The sequence below is a fragment of the Dermacentor andersoni genome, chromosome 2 (assembly GCF_023375885.2).
Source record: "Dermacentor andersoni chromosome 2, qqDerAnde1_hic_scaffold, whole genome shotgun sequence".
In the NCBI taxonomy this organism is placed as follows: Eukaryota; Metazoa; Arthropoda; class Arachnida; order Ixodida; family Ixodidae; genus Dermacentor; species Dermacentor andersoni.
Window position 1 is genome coordinate 37,916,267 of NC_092815.1, and position 15,157 is coordinate 37,931,423.

Sequence of the window (15,157 nt, forward strand, 5' to 3'; positions counted from 1 at the left end):
TTAAAGGTGCGAGAGAACGAGTGAAAGTGTACCGAAAGCGTCACAGGCAGAATTCAAGCCTCGTGGAGGCTTGCCCGATGGATCCGTCGTGTTAAGGTGTGGGAGAGTTGATTGGGTGGAGACAACATATTGAAAGGTATATTGGGGGGGGGGGGGGAATCTTTGAGGCACTACACAATGCTTAGAGAAGAGATGGAGGTGGTACGGGATTTGTCTAAGAAATATGTTGGAGATGCGGTAGCGAAAACAGTTGCTTCGTGCTTATGTGGGCTTGTGTTTGTGTGTGCGTTTTTTAACTATAGCCTTACGAACTTTAGCGCACATAATCTCATAGAAAACACAATGTAACTACAAGCAAGATAAGGAACATACGGAGAAAAACGAAGCCACTTTGATTCACTTTTATTAGTGCAATATACAGAGATATAAATAAAATCCAAGAAGCTATACATGGGGTGGCTACAGTAGAGCTGCAATGCAGATGCATAGGTGAGAAAGAGGGAGACTGTTTACTATTACGAAAATTATTCCCTCCTGAAAAAAACTATTTCAGTGCTTTCAAATGCGTTTGAGTTCGACAAGGTGGCTAAAGTAAGGGAGAACTTGGGAGCCTCCAGAAAGTACATAGATTCACAGATTCCATTCTACGTACGCTATGTACCGTATGCACACTTTGTGAAATGGTGACTATATCCATCACTAAATAATACTATGAGAGTCATGTACATTTACGATCAGATGTGCGCAGTCTGAACGTGAAGCACAGGTGACAAGTCCCAGACATAATATACGCTGTGAACGACATTTGTATTCAAGGTGGAACAAACTTTTACACTTTACGTTTTCGCTGTATGCCTTGTACAGGGGGGCTCGGGCGTCCCTCAAGTGATTGTGTTCACTTTTTGCCCGGGCCTACCCGCATCGTTGATTTTTTGGCGATGTAAATAAACTTCAACTTCAACTTCAACTTCAAGACAAAAACTTGACAGTAAGCAAAGTTTTGTTTTTCTCATATGTTATCGGTAAGTGGAAGCTCGCTTTGGAGGGTAGTGTCGCGCATCAGAGTGACCTAAAACACCAAGGGGCAATACTCAACCAGTTTGTGTAGAGCCGAATCAACGGTTCTTCGCGTGGCACCGAACTCAGTGGTAACAACAACCAAATTCAAGAAACAACACCACTCTGGCAGCTCACCAGAAGCTGTGACAGATGCTTACCAGGAAGAGACCCTGCGCTGAGCGTATGCAACAAAATGATAATACACAAGAATTCGGGCTCTAATGACTACGCAAAAGAAAAAGCTAAGAAACGCGCGTATGGCGCAACGAACGGAAGCGGATGTCACCAGATGCCTTCCGTTTCCGCTAAGACGCTAGTTTCCGTTAGATACGCCTTTTTTTCCAGTATTTGTTTCTGTTAGAAACACCAAGCCCCTAATTCATCGTATTGTTACAGTCTGTGTGCCCCTCCCCCTACGCTTGCTTTCCTTTTTGTTTCTTTTTTTTCATTATTAATGGTTGCTATTGTTAAAAGGCAATTGTGAGCTTTCTTTGAATTTTCATCTTTCTTAAGGCTCGCTTGCAAAAAAGACTGACCATTTCCATGACACATTTCCGCCTTTTTCATTGGTTTACTTTTTTTACTCTACTTATAAAACTACTTCTTGATGAATGTCCTTTATTTGCTCAGGCTACAGGAAAACGAAAGGGAAGAAGAGAAGCGACGTTTTTCGGTTCATTTGCTCTCCTTTGCCATTCGACATTTATTAGTCGTACTAGGCCCCTTTGCCCGCTGTCCACTATTTGTTCTCTCGACAGTTTGATTGCTTCTAGTTTCATTCGTTCGAGAGAGAAATAGCTCGGCATTTATGGAAAGCTTATATACCTCTGAAAAAGGAAAGCTAGACCCGCATCTGTGGAAGCATAGTAGCAAAGGTAAAGCGCATGCCTGATCTGTAAGGTTCCACCATTTACAGAGTTGTGCCCCATTTTATTTCCTATTGCTCGCCACTCCCACAAAATGAAAAGCAACAGTACGACGCAAAGAACAAAACACATATTCAAGAAAGTCTAATTGCACGCACTGTTAAAACAGGCGTTTTAAGTTCTTGATTTCGATAACTTCAAAGCAATTGAGACTTTTTTTTAGGTTTCTGAATGTAGCCTTCAAGTAATGTGAGTCGTGCAATTCATAATTTATTGCGGAGAGGTGATCCTGCTTTAAAATTTTGGTGAATTAGGCACACTGAGCTTCGATACTTATTACCTGACAAATTATTCAGATTTAGTCAAGCTGTGCTATTTACCTTATAACCACGTTTTGCTCCATGCTTATGTGTTCTCAAAACGGATTGCAACAAGCCGACGAATTTAGAACGATCACCGGTATAAAAACAATCCGAGACGTGTTTAAGCAACCTGTGGACGAGAAATTCCAGTGTACAAGGAATAGAAACAGAGAAGCGATATCTGTGTTCACGAATTTGGGAAAGACATTCGCTGAAGCAGAATTTTGTGCCGGAGAGAAACGCAAATAGGGGCAGGGATGAAAGGCAGGGGCTGATGACCCCTGAATTTGACGCTTTTGGTCTAACAGTGAGTCCGTTAGGGAGCTTGAGTTAATCAGAACCTACCTCCTGTCACGACTTCTCTCTTGCTTTGTCCAGACTTCGCTTCACGGGCCCCAGAAAACGGCGTACTAATGACATCGCGAAAGGATCTCGCACTATACCACCCTGACACAAGCTCCAGCCTGAAGTGAATGAACTGTCATCCCACACCTTTACTCTCCGGTGCTGTTATTCCCGACGTAGCCTTCGAAGGAGCAGTGACCTCGTTCTTGTCTAATTTTGAAGCTGCAGGACACGGTGTACTGCAGGAGTACAGATCGCGTTCCTTGCAGCTCTTTGTTCCAGTAAAGTCATTTACAATCAAGGCAAATGTTGAGCTGTACGCATGCTTAGAATCCCCTATCTTCCGGCTCTTGTTAACCCGCAAATCACACATGATTCGCTGTCAGGACATATCCTGCAAAATACTGAGCTGCCAATGATCACGACGCTTGTTTTAGTACATTTTTCTTCGCTAACCTTCATCTTATGTCTCTTTTCTATGCTGTGGTACACTGTATCCTTAATGTTCTCCTGTTTTGGTTCAATTTAAAACATAATTCATCCATTCTCATCGTTGCTCACTTTTTTCTCTTTTAGCCATCGTCTCAGTGAGATGGTTCTGGGTTATACACCAGCCCAGTTATCTCGGGAGACACCACTGTACAATCCATGAGTACATGAACCATGGCCCAACCACATTGCAGCGCTGACTGCATATATTGCCTGCGTATGAGATACTGAGTACAAAAGCTGTCTTCTTTCTCTACATCTGTTTTTATTGCAATAGCAATTATAAGGATACACCAACCAAATTTTAGCCGTCGCCATCGCCGTGAAGTTCCGTACAAAGTCTAAGGGCGATCGATAACGCCGTCGCCGCGCTTCGTATGCTGTGTGTGCGAGTGAAAGCGCGCTGTGGAAGCCGACGACCACGGCTCAATCTGGCGCGCGCGAAGAAAGAAAGCGGAGAGCAAACGCGCCGTCTTCCGTCGCGCGAGAGGCCGTGAGGGGATGGTATATAGGTAGGCAGGGAGGGACGGGGTGGGGGAGGGGGGTGCAGTGCGACGTTGTGTTCCTGCAGAAACAGAGCACTTCGCGACCTCACGCAAGGGGAACTGACGACCCTGGCTCAATCTCGCGTGCCATTTATGGAGCAAAGCGTATATGGGGGAAAGCGGGAAGGCAGCGCGGGAGGGAGGGGGGGGCGGCTTCGAAGTGCGTACATGCACAGTCAGCGCGCCGTATCTTGAAAGGGATCTGCAGACAGCCCATACTTTTGTGCGCGCTGTGTTCTCGCGACTCTTGAGTTGAAGCTATAGACCGCACGAAGGTCACTTCGCTCGTTGCTGCTGCGCTTGCTCACACCCGCGTTTTGACAGCGAGTGTCCGCGCTCGTCGATTGCGATGTGTTCGTTTGCTGGATCGCGCTGAGAGCCTGCTTGTTAATTCAGTTAGTAAGCGAATGTTTCCAGGTTTATACGGCTGATAAAACTGCTATCATTACTTCGTATAGCTGTCTACTAATTTGCTATCGCAATCGATGCTTCGCATTTCGGGCGAATGGCCACTTTTTATTTATACTTTCTTCTTAACCCCACAAAGCCGGGACGTCATTCCGTGCGTCAAAGAAAATTAAAACAACTTGCTCACGCTTATTTGTCTCCACGGAGAGTATATTGGTAGAAAGAAAACAGCGAAATGATAATTGAGTAAGAGTTCGTGAGTATGGTGGTTACTTAATTAGTAAGTGATTTGCTGAACTATTCAGAACTTATCACTCCCTTCAGAGTATTAAGAACGCTAGTATGGGCTTTACATTGGGTTTATAGCACTAAACCAGAGTTTTCAGGCATGAAATTAAGCGTATCATAAATGATACGTTGGGCTTTGTGGGGTTAACTGAGAATGTAAAGCCCGATTCCCGTTGCAAGTTATCGATTTACGTAAACTTTAGTGCATGCACGCGATTGCTTACATTTCCAGCATTCGACGTGAATGCTTTGTTGTGTGCAGGATACACCTAACCAACGCTCCGAAGTTGGAGTGATACCGATGAAGGATACACACATCGTATGCAGTTAAAGCGCCGTCACGCTAATAGGTCGCCACCACCGCATTTACACAGCCGCTGGCCAACACGTATCATGTCTGTTCGCGTTTTTCTGCCAGCGCCTGGATCATGCATCGTTTATTTTTATCACTTGCTATTAGCCCAATCGAACCACCCAATGAAGAATAGCAAATGAAATGCCCTCAACTTTGTTGACAGTGTCGTCTCCTGCATCACTTACAACAAGCCGCTCAGGCCTCCACCCCTATCAATTATTCATTACGCGTTTCGCCAAGCTCCGCAAAATTTGAATAACCACTAAACAATCATACCTTCCAACTCGAAAGTGTGCGTGCATGATCTTTGTTGATTAGTTAGATTTATAATTTTATTTCGATAAAATGTGGGATCCCGATAACACCTTGAACAGAACATACGTTTATAGAACCTGCTCTGCGAAGCATGATTCTAAAATATAACTAAGAGCAATTTGCGCTTTTAAATTTTAGGAGAACTAGACATGGTTCTCGCGCGGCGAATCTGAGGGCTACGCCATGTTCAGATCGCACCTTTGAATGGCATCTTTTGCGGAGGCCTGTCACAGATTATTTTGTTCATTCAGCTGCAGGATTGTGGCGTGAAGCTACATCACCGGCGCTGTGACTTCCTTGTGCGGGATCCTTCCTATGGTTATTACTTAGATGAAGAGTTAGAGTTACAGAGATAGATGTAAAAGATAATGCGCTGGATGAACATTACCATTCAGATAATAAAAATAATTTGATATTTCATTTGAGTCCAGCTGTTGTGACACTTGAAAAGTTGTGTAGCCCACGTAATCAGATGGCCCACCCGCTACCAAGCCGACTACAGATCGTAAGAACGCCGACTTACGATCTGTAAGAGGACTTGTTCGAAACCTCTTAGAGTCCACTACTTCATGAAGCTTCTAAAAACTGCTAACGGCGTCCTAATCCACAATCTCGTTGCCTAGGCAACACTCCTAGGGCTTGTTTCACCGCATGTGCAAACAAGAATATCCAAAAAGGAGGACGGACGAATAGGCACCACCGTTGCACAATTGATGGAGCATCGCACAAATCAGCGCTGGGTTCGGCTTCCATGGAGGGTAAGTTGTTTATTTTTCTACATTCATTCGCCCCTTCTCTTGCGCTTCATATCGCAAAAGGAACACCGTACAACGCTAGAGTCAATGTTTTTAGATACTCTTTCTTTCCGCGCACAATAACTCAATGGGATTTACTCGCGACTGATCTACTAACCAGTATTGGTGCCTTTGACAAAATTGCTTATAGACAGTTGCATAGTTATTGTTTTCTGTTACTGCTACGTGTCATTCTTTACGTATTTTGTTTACTGCAATGTAATTTGTTGTGCTTTTTTGTTGTTATTGTAGTTGTCTATTTATTTTGCCCCTCCTGCAAGGACCCATTTAAGGTCTGCAGTATGCTGTAAGTAAACAAGTAAACAAATATGACGCTTATAGCAAATTAAACATGATTCATATTTCCTTTTATATTTCAATTAAAGAAAAGGTAAATTTCCCATAAGCTTTCCTTGCACTCACGGTCGGTTGGCTTTATACTGCTACGACTAAATTTTGAGCCCCTCGCTTTCCCTCATTTTTCTCACTCAACGCAACGTGTAATGTGTAGTAAACACTTTTCCTTAACTGAGGTTTTGTACATTGACATTTTGGTTGCTCACAGTACAAGCGAAACTTCGAGGACGTAGCTACTGAACATAACAAGCATAAGCCGGGAATCAAACCACCCAGAATATGATTGCGAAATTCCTCGCTACCTTCGTTTCACGTGTCGCCAGGTTCGGTGCAATGCAAACTCGTCACGCACTGCGCCTGCGTCGACATTTGTACGAACTCCGCTGAGACAATATACGTCGAAAAGGGAGTATGCACAACGTGAACTTCGCGTTTCTTTCTGGAAACAATGGTGGAAAAGGAAAAGGCCTGTTTCATTTCGCCTGTCTTCAACTTAGCCGAATTTCCAACTTCCCGTTCGGCTGTTCGAGTATTGTCTTGTGGTGGTCTCTAACCCGCGGAGGGGGGGGGGGGGGGGGGGGGGGAGGAGTAAGCTAATTAGCTCTTCCTCTACGTGCAACGGGGTGTCAACGTCTGCTGCTCAGCGCATCAATAGGAAACGAGCTCTGGCGTGGAGTCAGACTACCCGGGCCCTGGCACATAATTAGTTTACACTTCACAGCTTTTATTTTTCGTGTGAGCCCGAGGCTTCGAACTAAGAAGAACTGGAAGTGCTGCTACACGGAGGCGTCATGGAGGTGATTTATACGCTTGAAAACTTTGTGGCTTGGAGTGTTTGAGTGTTTGCAGAAGAGCTGTCAGGTTTCCCATTGACAGCAATAGCCGTAGGGACTCCAGTTATTTACACTTCTACTCCTAGTCCATTGTGTGTTAAGCAATCACATTTATTTTCGCCCTATCTGACATTTTCGTTTTTTTTTTTGATGTTCATGGTGCTTTATGCCGAATTTGGTGACGCCCATTGCTGAAGCGTTCTCGGTATGTTGTAGAACGTAATGTATAATGTTTTTGATACCGCATTCAATATTTTACGGAGCTACGCCTACTCCTCATTCTTGTACGTTTTGTTGTATTCACTGTTGCTGTTCATTTATTATTACCTGAAAGGTCCTAATGTCGGACATTACACGAGCGGTGGGCGTTGTTGACGGTTGATTTTGTGATGATAATTGTGGATCGGCAAGAAGATATATCAAGGAAGCAAGTTCCGTTGTAGATGCGATGAGAGCAGGAAGATCATCCCAGTCAGTCCTGCGCAATCTGCAGAAAGAAAGATAGCAGATACGTAGTGGTACGGGCCCGTGATGGTTACACCGTGTTCCCATGGCTGGTTGTAGTGATGGGATGAGCTGGTGTGATGAACGTGTTGTCATGAAGCGAGGAAAAATGAAATCTTTGATAAAGTCAAAGATGGGCAATTCTACGGTGAAAGGTTAGCAGGAATAAATCAAGCTGCTATTTTAAAGCCGAAACATTGGTGCTAAAACAATAACCAGAAACTATGAATTGTGTGGCTTTGTTCTTGAGAGGCTCGAGGGTGTTAAGTTTGATTGGTAACGGTCAAACACAGCAGGTGTGTATTCCAGCTTACGTCGCGCCAGGCTTTCGTAGGAGAAAAGTTTTGTATTAGGCGGAACTCAAGCTATGTTACGCCGTAAAACACCAAGAACACGATTAGCGCAATCCAGAACGTTATTAATATGGAAAGACCCTGTGAGATCTGGAGAAATGTACAGACCTACACACCTAAATACATCAGTCGGGAACAGTGCTGTTTTGTTAAGAACGCATACGTATTTGATGTACTGTTCAGTCTACTGTGAAAAAAGGATACCACTGACTTGCTTACGTAAAAGACATTAGCCATCTCCTCCAACATTTTTTTTCATTAGCATAAGGTTATGCTGCATAATAGAGGCATAATTTGATGCGGCGATCGGGCCTTAAATCACGCAGCCATCGACAAAGAGCGTGTTTTGGAAGAAAGAGTAAGGAGAAGGTAAGCAATGTATATTAAGAAAAGGAGGGGCCTAAAACGGCACCTTGAGGTAAGAAAAAGCGTAAGTGTGAGAGTTGGCTTAATTAAATTGTTGTCGATTTAGCTATCCATGCAAGTGCATGTGTTTTGGTGTTTATTTTCTTTAAGCACAAGACAGGATAAATAAAATTGGCGTACTACCCACAATAGACATTTACAAAGACATCCATAACAAACCTCCCCTCCTCTCCATTTGGACTTTATGTCTTCTTTCTTTATTGCTGTTAAAGTCAAGTCAGCGGCAAATATTGCCAATTTTGCAGCAGAACTCATGACCTCGATGGTGATCTTACGTTATCAAATATGGACTTCGATGTTTTGAGGAAGCATTTTCATGCTCGCTCAAAATGCCACAGTTCATTTTCTTTGTTTGTGTGCTCTTCTGTGCCGAATCTTATGAGCTATGATTTGCGGAAGGCGGTTATTTTTCGACAGCGCTATAGACTACGCAGCTGCGGCAGAGCTATTTCGTCACATTCAAAAGAAGTGAAACAGGGGACATTTCCCGTTTTCTTCAATAGGTATTGACGCACGCTTGATTGATCCGGGTGGAACCATGAAGCTAAAGTTCGCTCAGAAATCCTGGAGTGTCGACACTTTTTACCAGGAAGAAAGTTTAAATGAGGACCAAGTTTCTCGTTGTTGTTTCAAAGAATATTTACCCCTTTACATTGCTTACCTCTTTATTTCCTAGGACATAGAAGAGAGCGGCCATGTTCCATGACAACGAGAACGTTCTAATATAGGTAGAACAGAACAGAACAGACATCTTATAGCCCACATTCTGGTAGCGAAAAGAAGGAAATAAATCTGCGTCAATGAGTGTTTACACTTCGAGAAACGACGAATAAATCGAAGAAAACGCCTGTGTTTTGTATTGAGTGGTCATATTTTCAAGAGAAGAAGGTGTTGAAGAGACCCGTAATGAAAGGCTTCTGAATTCACTCTCTATAGAGTGTTCTAAGCAATAAATAGCAGCAACTGCTCACAGACCTGCACCTGAATGTCGACTTGTAGTTGTCTGTTATTCTGTCCGCACGGTGCACGCGAAATCTTACCTGCCGCCTCGTCCTCCTCATGCTCTTAAATCTCTGTCAAGAAAGAGAAAAAGTATTGTAAGAGCCTGTGAGATTCCTACGCAAATACTTTGAGAAACATGCGTATTCTGCATATTCGCGGCCTCCAAATGCGTGGTAATATTAGCCTGAGAGGACGCATTCCTTGAGAAAGAACTTGTCGCTTTGTTGTGCTTCGCAAACATTTTAAATTGCGATATTCTCGTACAATAAGCGGTGATGCTACAAGAGAATTCTCCAGCAGTGACGGACAAGGGAGACTGACGCCTTTAACCCGTAGCAACGTCTCGTCAAAACAACTTCTCTTTGTAAAAGCAAATGCAGTAATAATATTTGTCGGGGTTTATGTGCGTTAAAGACCGAGTCGCCTTCGTGAATTATTATCCTCAAGAAGCGCTGATTTATTTATTTATTTATTTATTTATTTATTTATTTATTTATTTATTTATTTATTTATCAAGATTATTTAATGTCAAAAATGCGTTTCTATACTTCTTCCAGCATTGATGTTGCAATCAGTAGTAATATTTAGTTCCTCGAGGAGAAATGCGAGTGTGTGGGTACAGCGCGTTTTGACTCTCCTTTCAGATCGTGGGCCACAGTCTGTGCTGTAAATTTCATCTCTGCCACTCTAAAGATTACAACCTGAAAAGCAAGTCGACAGTGGCAGGAATATTTCACGATGACTTTTTGTTCACTTCGAGCATGCGTGCAAAGCGTTAGGGCACGTTGCGCATTTGATAATTAAATTTATTTTATCGGGTAGGCTGTATTAGAGACGACGACGCATGCAGTTGGGTACGTGAAACGTCTCGTCAGTGCTACAGAATGGGTATGGGTACAACAGCATACAAAAATTACGCAGCCACTTACACAACTTACGTTTGTTCACGCATTAAAAAAAAAAACGTGCATATGCTCAACCCATAAACCAGATACTGAGCGCCTTACGGTGTAATTTGGAAATCATACTGGCAATTCGTAGTGGGCCCGCTTCCTTTGCAGAGAGCTTTCCTACAGTATAGCGCAGAGAAGTGACCCCCTTACAGGTGGCGTTCTAGACTATACGCTGCGCCGCTGGAGCCATCCGCATTCGCAGATGCTTCGAGCTCTTGCGCATGCCTCAGTCTCCTGCACTTGTGTTCTCTTTGGAGACGCCATGGTCAAAGGCGTCGGGTCTCTCTCTGTCTTGGTGCCCGAATACCTACACGCAATTTCTGGAGCGTATGTACGTGTCGAACGCTGGGGCGCCATAACCGAGCAAGCGTGAAACTACTGCAACAAATTGCAGACTCGTAGGTCTTACTACCTCACGATGAACTCCTGTTTCAGTTTGATTAATTATGCCTGCTATAGGGGAAAGTGATCTCTCTCAAACGCGACCACTCGCGCTCGGATCGACAAACGCACAGCCGAGCTACGCCTCCCTGCACGCTGCGCACGAGGCTAAATTTAGCTCCTATTGCGTCATGCGTGGCACGTGGCACATGCATTCTCTAGTAAAGGCTTTTTTCCTCTACTTAACGATACCAATATAAGGTGCGTGAGTAGCATGGCTGCAAATATATAAGCAATAGTAGTGTTACATGTTTTCGTTATATAGGGTTTTAGAAAGCGTCCCTATATGCAAACCGGAGTAACAGACATTCTGTGTCAGATTTTTTGTAGATTTGTGTGCCCTAGTAGCAGTACGCTGTATCTTTTTTTTTTTTCTAAAATGCAATGGAGTTGCTGGAAGAGTGTTGCTTGCGACATCTTCATCTGGTAGGCTGCTATACTTAAATCTGTCTGATACATACGGAGCCCGGCTAAAGCGAAAAATTACGGACACATTCACTTTCCTAACAACATTAATATTATTTGCAGAGGTGACAGTTCTTCAGCAAATTGTCCAAACAGAACACCCTCTATTCGAACTATGAGATAGTAAAATCACGGCAAACGACGTCTTTTTTGGTTGAGCCTTTCAATTCCTGGGAGAACTTCCAGGCCTTCCGAAGAGCAAGCGCTGTCGACCGTAAATTAATTACGGGGCAAACCTCTTCGCGCTGTTATGGCGGTGTTTGGGCAGCCGCCTTCCTCGTCCCGGGCAGCAGCGCTGACACCTGGCGGCGCCTAGCGGCAGAGCTAATGAGATTACGCTGAAGCCCTAGCTCACCATGAAACAGAGTACGAACAGTTCAGCGACAGTAGCTTGGGAGAAGAGACGAAACGGACTGGGAGATAGGCGTAAACAAATGAATCTTCTTTTACTATTTGCACTCTATACATTTATAGAAAATAGGCGCATCAGAGCACGCATGTCCGCACTTAGCAAGGTTTCTTAGAAAGCCAATGCTACCTAAAAAAGTCATAAATTTTGCAGACCTATAATGAAGACATGTTATCTGCTTTTTGAAGAATGACTCTGGAGATTGAGTGCCTCGTGCTGTATACTGAGGCGAGACCAGATGTTTGCGACGACTTTCATGCCTCGTCGTTTTTGCTGAGAGTGTCTGAATTGCAAACATTAGAAATCAGGCAGCTAAACATACTCGAACACTAGCAATATACGCTGTGGGGATGCGCCACTCTCACGCGTCCCCTGATATGTTGTTTTTCTGCATAGCTCCTGTCTCCTGTAACCCAGCTTCGCCGCGTGGCGTTACGGCCGCGGTCGGTATGCTTGCAGGGTAGTACGAGAGATGGCGCGAGTGTGGCTCTGCTAACGCCGCCTAACGACGGGGTTACATGGGCGCAAGAAGAAGGCTCTTCCTCTTTGGCTCGGTATTGGCAAGCAGCGCGGACGTTCTGCGCGTGCGCTCATCCATGCTTCTGCGAGATCGTCTCGCGAAGCCTACCCCGGAATGGACGAACACAATCGTTTGAACGCGCCACCGTTCGCGTGGGCGTACGCGCGAACGACCAGCCGCTGGTGTACAGCATGGTGCGAACCTATTCGCTCGCTATGCGGTCGCGGTGAGTCGAACTTACGCGATTTGTCGCGCGCCCATCGGCATGTTTTGTGGATAGCAACTCGGCTAGCAGGTATTAGCCTATGAAAGGTGCAATAAATGCCCTTGTGATTGTTTGCACTACTGTGTTGTCGTTCCTTTGTCCCAAGAGCCCAAATGAGAACCCCACAACGCTTAATTGAGTTCGTAATTGTAATAGCTCGCGAACGCACGCACGCACGCATGCACGTACACACATACCACACGCGCGCATGCGGATAGGTGTTCTTTAGGTCCATAATCAGGCGTATTGTTAGAAGCTATAAAAATCATGTCAACTGTGCACTCCTGTCTGCCATCAATTGTGTCAAGAGACGGAAAACGAGACAGCTAGACAAACACAATATAAATAAAGATCTATACCATGGTTTGGCAGTAGCCCAGCCATCAATAAACCAATGGGCAAGCTAAATTTAATAAGGGTATGTTGACACGCTAGTCGGCTGGACGTTGTTAAGCATACAGTGTACAGCGGGTGGGCCCTGCGCGTCCTCTGTTCTTGTCCTTCGGGCGTCCTTCATACCACCGACACTGTCTTCGTGCAAAAGCCACAGGGCAGGAAAATCGTGAAGGAAACTGCCTGTCACGTACAGACAAACATTCTTGAGCTAGCTCTTCGGTTGCAGTAATACAAAATCCAAGATCAAGACACTTTCTAAGAAGTAGTTGGCCTTTGAAACACCCACGAACGCACGCACGCACACGCACAAGCGTGCACAAAGGAAAACACACCATCCTTACGGAACACAGCTTCTTTTTACAAGCAATGGTCACACGGTTTCACCCACCTGGTGGAAAACCTAAGATATGTACAAGACCGCGATCGCATGGATAACCCTTTTATCCTTCTTGATGGACGCCCTCTATCAGTGAGCATAGTGCGTGAATCATCGTAGTACCCCGATGAGCAAAGGCAATCCTTCGCGACTGCTTTGTGGACAGTTTTCTCATTGACTGCTTCTGGGTCCCAGTTGCGTGTTGTTTTTAGAAGAGAAGAGGATGTATTTATTTCCATATCACAAAATACAGTAAACAAACACTTACCGGACATGCAGCCAATGCCTAGTTGAAGGTCCGATAAACAAAATCAGGCAAAACCTAGCATAGTAGGAATATGTGACACAAAGACAAGAACGTATGTCATGACAACAATGGAAGAGATAAGAATGGTATACAGAATAGTATGTATTCGCACCTATTGACATAACTATTGATGGTATTGTTCACCTTATTAATAAGTGGAAAGTTTCGTCTTCAGCAGGTATTGACAAAATAAATTCTAAATTACTAAAGATACAGTATCAGTAACTAGCAAGTTTTTATTTCACATGTTTCATCAATCTTTAATGACAGATCAGATACCCCAAGATTGGAAAACAGCCAAAGTCATACCCATCTTCAAGGACGCTGACAAAAACTTAGCTGAAAACTGCCGACCGATATCACTAACGTGCATATGCTGTAAAATGATGGAACATATTATTGCATCTCATGTTTACCAACATCTAGAATCGAACAACTTCTTTTTTCATAATCAACATAGTTTCAGGAGAGGTTTGTCGTGCGAAACGCAACTGCTTGAATTTACGACAGATTTACATTTTAACATGGACTCAAACCTTCAAACTGACAGCAGCTTTCTGGATTTTTCTAAAGCTTTTGACCGCGTAACTCATTGTCGCCTGTTTTTGAGGTTATCATCATTAAGACTTGATTCACTAACTCTATCCTGGCTTCGAAATTTTCTTTCTAACAGGCGACAGTTTACTTTCATTAACAGCTTCTCCTCGCCCCTTTCAGATGTTTCATCCGGTGTACCACAAGGAAGCGTTCTTGGTCCCTCACTCTTTCTGATATACATTAATGACATACCCAATAACTTATCATCATGCATGCGCATTTTCGCTAACGACAGCGTTATCTATCGTTCTATTAACACCTCCGATGACCACCTGATCCTCCAAAATGATCTTAACCAAATTATTAATTGGTGTGACCCCTGGCTAATGACTCGAAATTCATCAAGATGTAAAGTGATGTCCTTCACCCGCAAGCGCACTAACTTGGACTATTCTTACTGTATTAGAAATGTCCCATTATCTCGGACCTCATCATTTAAATATCTGGGCGCAAATCTTTCAACAAACCTCTCCTGGACTTCTCACATTACCACCATCTGTGCCAGTGCTTCTCGATCACTGGGTTACCTGCGACGTAACCTTCAGAACTCACCTCCACTTATCCGCAAACTGGCATTTCAAACATTTGTTCGCCCTCGACTTGAGTTCGCCGCTCCAGTCTGGTCTCCCCACCAAAATTACTTAATTACCATGCTGGAATAAATCCAAAATAGAGCCGCACGTTTCATTTCCGGGAATCATGACTACCGTTCTAGCATAACTCAAATAAAGATTCACCTTTCACCTCAGCTGCTAAGTAATCGTCGCGACATAGCCCTTTTGTCATTATTTCATAAATACGCCCACCACACTAACAAACATTCCCTACACCTAGAAACGTCATCGCACACGTCGCACAGAGTATACAATCATCATAGCTTCACGCGCATCTATGGTAAAATAGAAGCATTTAACTCGTCTGCAATCCCACGTGCCATTCGGCTCTGGAACAACATCCCCGACAACATAGCTGCGGATGCTGACCGTGAAAAATTCAAGCACTCACTGAACTCGCTTAACCCTTGTTAACCATGAATATCACATTCACTGTTCTGTGTTATCTTTTCTACCTTTTTCTTGCACTGTTATACGTTTGTTACAAACTTATAGATTTCCTTTTTATTGTAC

General features: G+C 44.0%; 1 protein-coding gene across 3 annotated transcripts in view; it reads left to right on the forward strand.

The window, feature by feature from the left end:
- LOC129387747 (defensin-like) overlaps positions 1 to 15,157 on the forward strand; it is a 328,772-nt gene that overhangs the window by 246,281 nt on the left and 67,334 nt on the right. For all 3 annotated transcript variants that reach the window (XM_055077258.2, XM_072286378.1, XM_072286379.1), the window contains one exon: positions 5,656 to 5,790. In XM_055077258.2, coding sequence (XP_054933233.2) covers positions 5,656 to 5,790 — 135 coding nt within the window. The remainder of the gene's footprint in view (positions 1 to 5,655; positions 5,791 to 15,157) is intronic.